This window comes from Ursus maritimus, unplaced genomic scaffold (genome assembly GCF_017311325.1).
Source record: "Ursus maritimus isolate PB19 unplaced genomic scaffold, ASM1731132v1 scaffold_4, whole genome shotgun sequence".
In the NCBI taxonomy this organism is placed as follows: Eukaryota; Metazoa; Chordata; class Mammalia; order Carnivora; family Ursidae; genus Ursus; species Ursus maritimus.
In genome coordinates this window covers 79677705-79686415 of record NW_024426552.1, presented here as the reverse complement: position 1 = coordinate 79686415, position 8711 = coordinate 79677705, and the positions used below count along the sequence as shown (strand labels likewise).

Below are 8711 nucleotides of genomic sequence, written 5' to 3'. Positions count from 1 at the left end.
CTCTCTCTCTCTCTCTCTCATTCTCATTCTCTCTCTCAAATAAATAAATAAAATCTTGGGATGCCTGTGTGGCTCAGGCTGTTAAGCATCTGCCTTCAGCTCAGGTCATGATCCCAGGGTCCTGGGATCAAGTCACACATCGGGCTGCCTGCTCAGCGGGGAGCCTGCTTCGCCCTCTGCCTGCCGTTCTCCCTTCTTGCGCTCTCTCTCTGACAGACAAATAAATAAATAAAATCTCTAAAATAAAAAAAGAAGAGTGGGACTCTTTGAGCCTCCCAGTGCCCCTACAATTGTATTTTTTATTATACAATTTCCTTTTAAAATTATTTTTTTCTTGAGGTTTATTTCAAAGTATAGAACACTACAAGGTTTTGTTTTGCTTTTGGACTTGAACTTTTTTCAAAAACTCTGACTTGTTTATGTTATTTGAATGGGTATGATGGGGTAATTTTGCTTTCTTACATTGTAGGTAGGGGAAACTGTACTTTTTGAGTTTAAATTGACAATATTTGCTTTTTTTTTGAACGTGAGCTCTACATCCAGTATGGGGCTTGAACTGACAACCCCAGGATCATGAGTCACATGCCCTACTGACTGAGCCAGCCAAGTGCTCCGATAATGTTTCGTTTCGTTTCTTTTCCTTTCTTTCTTTCTCGCTCTCTTTTTTTTTTTTTTTGGATCCTTTCTTTCTTTCTTTCTCTCTCTCTCTCTCTCTCTTTTTTTTTTTTTTTTTGGATCCAAAATGTGTTTATTGGGATAGTTTCCTACTCCTCTTGATTCAGGATGCTTTTAGTGCTGCTTCCATCTGAAGGAGCACCCTTCTGTAAGCCTGGTTTTTCTCCCGTAGACTGGCAAAGGACAGTGGAGCAGCCAACACACAAAACTACTCTTTGTGCATGGCTGAACAGGATGGTGATTTTGTAGCATCCTAGGCACCTCACACATCCATGAGGTAGGAGTTGGGGCTCTGCACCAGGCACTTCTTCATGTGCTTCCTCTTCTCCTTTTCCAGGTGAATGGTGGAAGAGGTCCTTCGTGAGGGTATGTTCTTTCTCATGAAGAGGTTATCACCACCGGAAAGCTGTTTACTTTTTTATTTATGTATATATAATATATATAAAGCCCAGTGTGGGGCTTGAACTCACAACCCCAAGATCAAGAGTCACACACTCCATTGACTGAGCCAGCCGGGTGCCCCAAGCCGTTTATTTTTTATAATGAGTCTGTTTAAATGACATAAAAATTTTATTTTTTTTTTATTTTTTATTTATTTATTTTTTAAAAAGATTTTATTTATTTATTTGACAGAAATAGAGACAGCCAGCGAGAGAGGGAACACAAGCAGGGGGAGTGGGAGAGGAAGAAGCAGGCTCATAGTGGAGGAGCCTGACGTGGGGCTCAATCCCATAACGCCGGGGTCATGCCCGGAGCGGAAGGCAAATGCTTAACCGCTGTGCCACCCAGGCGCCCCAAATGACATAAAAATTTTAAATTAGAGGAATCAGCATTACATATGCTTTTGAATATGGATTTGGTCCCATGGTATGGAGAAAATCCTTTCTTACAGACTAATTATAAACAGTAACAGACTTTTTTTTTTTTTTTTTAGCCATTTACATTTACCATCTCTGTGTTCTTTTGTTTCATCTGATTCAAAACCTAAAGAGGATTAATAGGACATTTTGTTTCAAAGTTGAATCTGACAATATCTAGCAACTGTTCATACTTCCTTTTCATAGACCTCAAAGTCAGACAAGAACCTGAAACTTAAAATGACCATGGGTCATTTGTTACACATTCCATTCCCTTACTCATTACGTCATGATGAGAGCATGCCCCAGCAGTTGTTCCTAGCCTTCGCTGGTGTATGCTTGAATGTGGCATGTGTATACTTTAGTGTTCTTGCTAGACTGAAGCAGACCTGAGTTATTACAAAGTGACAGTATAGATCTAAATCTTCCTAAACATGTTTATCAGAAGCTCAATCTATGCCCAAAGATGACAGGAAAAGCTTTATTATAAGGGCTGCATGAATTATGAATGACCTTGGCAGTACAAGTTAACTCATTGGTGGTTTCTTCCTTACCTACCCCAACCCCTCTACAACCAAATTCTTTTTCTTCCCTTCTGTTTGCCTAGTTTTAGAGCAAAAAGAGCAAAAGAGAGTTTTGCTTTATCCCTTAAGTGAGGGTGAAACAAAGTACTCTTTTCTTCAAGGATCCCCAGCCTTCCTGGAGAGGAGCTACCATTACCCTTGGAAGGTAGGAGGAGAATATTCAACTTATGAGGTCCATGGAATGGATGAGTGGAGGTGATGCTGAACTCACTCATCTGTACAGATAATCTCATAAGACTCTGGCAAGCTGTAGGAGCTGGGGGTCACGGAGGAAATGGTGTTGCGCAGAAACAGATTTGGAGATCTGCTAGGATGTGTCTACCTTTGATTCTAGGTTTATTGGAGAATAGGAGGTATGTTTTTTCCCATCTGCATTAAAGAAGGAATGAGGTTTGATTTTTTAAGGAAAGTATTCTTGATGTACTGGCCCAAGATTTTTTCATGTTGTCTAAAACTAGTTGCAGACCAAATGGAGAAGGCAAGACCTTACTCTCACTTTTTTAAAAAAAATTTATTTTTTATCTATTTTTAGTAAGCTCTACACTCAACATGGGGCTTGAACTCACGACCCTGAGATCAAGAGTTGCATGCTCTACCAGCTGAGCCTGCCAGGTGTCCCATTACTCTCTCTTTTTATAAGCTTTAGAAACAGAAAATAACAGTTGGATTCAGGGCCTCTGTGAAAGTAAAGACTCATTTATATTCTAAATTAGAGCAGGTATGTAATGATGGTGTAGAAACATTTAAATGATTTGATTCTGGATGTTTATAAATGCTGGAGTTTTTAGAACATTTTTGAGCTTATTACACAGGTAACAGTAATGGGAAAAAATGATCTCTTAGATCTAGGATTTAAGTATATATCACACATAATGGGTCCTTCTCCCAGCTGAATCATGTGAGCTTATCTCAGGGATGGGTGATAGAACTGGACTAAGCCAAGAAACTTGTTATTTCTTTTTTAACTTCGAATAAAAAATATTTTTGAGTTAACTTTTTTTTTTTTTTAAGATTTTATTTATTTATCTGACAGAGAGAGAGATAGCCAGCGAGAGAGGGAACACAAGCAGGGGGAGTGGGAGAGGAAGAAGCAGGCTCCCAGCGGAGGAGCCTGATGTGGGGCTCGATCCCAGGACTCCGGGATCACACCCTGAGCCGAAGGCAGACACTCAACGACGGAGCCACCCAGATGCCCCAAGTTAATGTTTTTTTAATTAATTTTATTTTAAAACTTTTAATTACCTCAGTAAATACATATTGTGTATTTTTGCCTTTGGTTAGATAAATAACCATTAGTGGTAGAATAGAGGTTTGGAAATCAGGGAGCTCTTCTTGTCTTTTCTGTGTCATAGATTAATGCTCTAAGGGATAACTCATATAACTACCCTGAGACTGTCCTCTTATCTGTATATAGTATCAGTAGGCCCTCACTGCCCAGTAAGGGAGTCACTAGCCACAGGTGGTTACTGAGCCTTTGAAGCGTGGCTGGTCCAAATTGAGATGTGCTCTTAAGTGTAAAATACGCACTGGATTTTAAAGACTTAGCCCAGAGATAAGAATGTAAAATATTTTATTGCTTATTTGTTCATATTGATTACATTGTTGGAATGATAATATTTTGGGTACATTGGTTAAGTAAAAATATTATTAAAATTAATCTCACCCATTTCTTTTTCCTTTCTTTTTTTTTTTTTTAAGTCATCTCTGTGCGTGGAGCTCAAGCTCATGACCTTGAGATGAAGAGTCTCATGCTTTACCAACTGAGCCACACAGGTGTCCCTTGTTTTCTTTTTTTTTAATGTGGCTGCTAGAGAATTTTAAATTCCATACATGGGTCACGTTATACGTCTTTTGGACAGTGCTGGTTTGGGAAGCATTTCCTAAACTCATGAAATATTAATAAGTGCTCAATGAAACACAGTTTGGAAGAGCAACAGTGTCCAGTAGAACTTTTTGCAATGATATAAATGTTCTGTATCTGCGCCATCCAATATGGTAGCTACTAGCCACTGATGGCTGTTGAGCACTTGAAATGTGGCTAGTTCTGAAATTGAAAAATTGAAATGTGGGGCACCTGGGTGACTTAGTCGCTTAGGCTTCTGCCTTCTACTCAGGTCATGATTCCAGGGTCCTGGGATCAAGTCCTGCCTGGCCCTCTCTGCTTGGCAGAGGGTCTGCTTCTCCCTCTGCCCAACCCCCTGCTCGTGTGCGCTCGAGCACTCTCTTCTCTCTCTCTTGCAAAAATAAATAAAATTAAAAAAAAGAAAAATTGAAATGTGGAAGAAAGGAACTGAATTTTGAATTAACTTTTTTTATTTTAATTTTTTAATATTTTAATTAAATAGCCACACATGGGTAGTTGCTAATGTATCAGGACAGTACTGATCTAGAAGATTTATAGGATTGTTTTATTCAAGACCTGTATACATAGGACTTGTTTACTATATTGCAAACTTGCTTAATATGTCTGATTTGGGTCTATTATGAGTAATGATAAGTGATCAGTAACAATAATAGTTATTGAGTACCTGTTATGTAGCAGGCACTGTAAGTACCAGAAAGGGGATTTGTATGATAAATTATTTATTAAGAGCTTAGCTATATATATTGCTCATGTTTTGTAATATGCTAGATGCATTGTGAATTCCAGGGTGCTATTTGGGCTTTACCATGTTTTCATCAAGGTCTGGTTTCTTTCCTTTCCTTACGAGTGCCCTTCTGTGAAAGCCTGGCTCCTTTTGAAAAGTCTGAGCGATGTGCTGCCTTGTTAAAGGATTTTTTCTTGAAAGGGAAACCTAACACTTTCTGACAGATGATGATGGTTTTTGTTTTCAGTAAACTTTTTAAAAAAAAAATTTATTAATTTATTAGAGAGTGTGTGCACGCATCGGGTGGGAGGTGAGTGATAGAGGGAGAGGGAGAGAATCTCAAGCAGACTCCCCGCTGTGTGGGGAGCCTGATGCCAGGCTCAGTCTCAAGACCCTGAGATCATGACCTGAGCCGAAATCAAGTGTTGGACACTTAACCAACTAAGCCACCCAGGCGCCCCTGTTTTTAGTAAGTTAATGCTTTTGACTTTAACAGGGGTATGAACATGTTTATACGGAGACTTCAGAGTTACGTATTATGCAATAATTTCTCTTTATGTGTACACATACGTTTATAAGTACTAGCATTGAGCGGTGTGTGTTTGTTTATTTATTTATTTATTTATTTATTTATTACTTCACAGTGAAGAACGAATGTCATCATGTCTGGAATCAAGCGAACAATCAAAGAAACCGACCCTGATTATGAGGATGTATCTGTGGCCCTTCCAAATAAGCGTCATAAAGCAATTGAAAATTCAGGTAAAAATTCACCTACCTTAGGAAATTATTTCTTTGTTGAGATATGCTTCCTTGTAAGATTTATAGGCACTAAAACAAAGTGCATTTCCACTGTTTTGTATAATTTGAAGAGGGGTTAGTTAAGTGCTCTGGTAATAACAGTACACCGTGTGTGGTGAAAAAGGCCAGAAGACAGTTGTGTAGACAGTGAAAGTGTCAATAATGAGACTGGCTGTAAGTTTTAGCTATCGTATGTTAGGCATAACCATAAAGTCTTACAATATGTATACTGCAGTTATTAGATATTTCATATGGTTCTCAGATGTGGTGTAGGTAACTTAAAGGTGGTATATGAATGACATAAATTTGGAAAATATTGATTTAGTTTAACCCCTGCACTTAGCCGTTAGTAGTTTAGGCTCAGAGGCACTAAATTACTTGCCCAGGATCATATAATTAGTTGAAGAGCAAATCATCAACTATGTAGCTACCCAGAATATTTTAATCTATCTCAGGAAAAGGTGCTAAATTTGAGTTTTTAAAACAAATTATTGCTGAAATTCACTACCATTAATTTAAATAATAAATCTATGAAAGTTTACACTTACAGCTGGGTAAAGAAGGCAGGCATCCAAGTCATAGAGTGTTGTAGCCCCAACAAAAATTAGTGCCCCTAGAGTTGAAGTGGTGAAAGGAAATTCCTGTCCCTAAATGCAATCAAGTCATATGTACCCCCCGAAAGTCTTTGTGGACCAGAAATTATCAAATTGAATTCCAGATAATGAAAACATTTCATTGCAGCCTTTCCCCTCATTCAGTTATAATTTTATTTATAAGGAAATTACTTCCTTTCAGTAATAAACCAAATAAATGTGAAACTTATATCCATTACTCAAATGCATCAAATGGCATAACTTTTTAAAAGTAAGAGTAGGGTAAACTGATTGTTTTGGTAAACATAATAATTTCAGTTTAAATCTGTAAGTTCCCAGATACTCAGCCTAAGCAAGAACAGTTTTTCCTACTGAGGGATAATTTGTTGTTCTTCCTCTTGGTGTTCATACTGTGCCTAATCCCAAACCATATTTTTATTTTTCAGATATTTGCTCAAAGTAGATTTAGTAAGATGCTTCGTTTTGCTTATATTGTTTTGTTTGTTGTTTTTGTTTTTATTCCATGAAAGATATAAATAATGTAGACGAGTTTCTCTCTAAGGAGCTTATGCTAAAACAGCCTTCAGTGAACATGGTCTTTGACTTCAGTCTCTCCCTATCTCCTGGTTTCTACAGACAAGGATATATACAGTAATCCTAGAAAATACTCTTTTTTTCATTATGACAAAAACCAGTCATTTCCCTCCATGCAGACGTATCCACAAGAACGCTCACTTATACCATTATTGGTTTGAACTTGCCAATTTAATGGCATACTTTACAGGGAGAGAATGACATGGGTCATCAAAAGGTCCAAATTTTCTCTGCAATTTTTCATGTACTCCAAGCATGAGTGACCATCGTTTTTTTCATATTACAAATACAGGATCATTTTGCAAAATTCCAGGTTTTTCTTTTTACTTTTTTAAAGATTTTTAAAAAGATTTTATTTATTTATTTGACAGAGAGCACAAGTAGGGGGAACACCAGGCAGAGGGAGAGGGAGAAGCAGGCTTCCTACTGAGCAGGGAGCTGGGTGCGGGGCTCAATCCCAGGACCCTGGGATCATGACGGGAGAGGAAGGCAGCCGCTTAACCAACCGAACCACCCAGGCGCCCGTTAAAGATTTTATTTTTAAGTAATCTCTACACCTAATGTGGGGCTTGAACTTAGAACCCCAGGATCAAGAGTCACATGCTCTACTGACTGAGCTGGCCAGATGCCCCTAAATTTCAGGGTTTTCTAGCAGTCATTTGGCTCTTTTTTCCCCCTTGTAGCTAATATCTTAAACTCTGAGTTGCATATTACTTTGAGTAGTCATCATCTGAATTCTGTCACCTTTAGAGGCATTTTCTTTTTTCCCTTTTTTTTTTTTTTTTGGTTTCAAGTTTTTTTTTTTAAGATTTATTTATTTATTTGATAGGGAGAGAAAGTGTGTAGGGGATGGGGGGAGAGAGGGAGAGAGAATCTCAAGCAGACACCGTGACACCAGGCTCTTTCTCATGACCCTAAGATCATGATCTGAGCTGAAACCAAGAGTCAGACGCTTAACCTGACTGTGCCACCCAGGTGTCCCTCTTGAGGTTTTATTTATTTATTTATTTAAAGATTTTATTTATTTATTTGACAGAGAGAGAGAGAGAGAGACAGCAAGAGAGGGAACACAAGCAGGGGGAGTGGGAGAGGGAGAAGCAGGCTTCTTGCTGAGCAGGGAGCCGGACATGGGGGCTTGATCCCAGGACCCTGGGATCACGACCTGAGCCGAAGGCAGACGCTTAATGACTGAGCCACCCAGGCACCCCTTGAGGTTTTATTTAAATTCTAGTTATCATATAGTATAATACTACTTTCAAGAGTAGAAGCTTTTTTTTTTTTTTTTAGAGCGACAGTGTAGGGAGGGGCAGAGAGAGAGAGAATCCCAAGCAGGCTCCATGTCTAGGGCAGAGCCTGACTTGCAGCTTGATCTCTTGACCCTGAGATCCTGACTTGGGCTAAAGAAATCAAGAGTCAGAAGGACGCTTAACCGACTGTGCCACCCAGGTGCCCCAGAGGCATTTTCTTTACTTCTGAATTCTTTATTTGCTCGTTCCTTTAGGTAGTTGTGATCAAGAACTGCTGAATTACTTCCTAGATTCTTCTCTACAGAAGCAAGCTTCCTGCCTTATGAACTGCTCTTATGTCACAGACTACCTCCCCTCTAGCTAACTCTTTCTTTTTTTTTTTTTTTTTAAATGATTTTTTATTATATTATGTTAGTCACCATACAGTACATCCCCGGTTTCCGATGTAAGGCTCGATGATTCATTAGTTGTGTATAACACCCAGTGCACCATGCAATACGTGCCCTCCTTACTACCCATCACCGGTCTATCCCATTCCCCCACCCCCCTCCCCTCTGAAGTCCTCAGTTTGTTTCTCATAGTCCATAGTCTCTCATGTTTCATTCCCCCTTCTGATTACCCCCCCTTTCTTTATCCCTTTCTTCCCCTACCGATCATCCTAGTTCTTATGTTCCATAGATGAGAGAAATCATATGATAGTTGTCTTTCTCTGCTTGACTTATTTCACTTAGCATTATCTCCTCCAGTGCTGTCCATGTTGTAGCAAATGTTG

At 39.0% G+C, this 8711-nt stretch overlaps 1 protein-coding gene and 1 pseudogene across 1 annotated transcript in view; one reads left to right on the top strand and one right to left on the bottom strand.

The window, feature by feature from the left end:
* YEATS2 (YEATS domain containing 2) overlaps nt 1-8711 on the top strand; it is a 111269-nt gene that overhangs the window by 17671 nt on the left and 84887 nt on the right. Inside the window, exon 2 of the mRNA XM_040621523.1 lies at nt 5349-5466. Within this exon, the coding sequence (XP_040477457.1) occupies nt 5367-5466 (100 nt within the window). The 5' untranslated portion in view covers nt 5349-5366. The remainder of the gene's footprint in view (nt 1-5348; nt 5467-8711) is intronic.
* Nucleotides 737-1815, bottom strand: LOC103676190 (annotated as a pseudogene).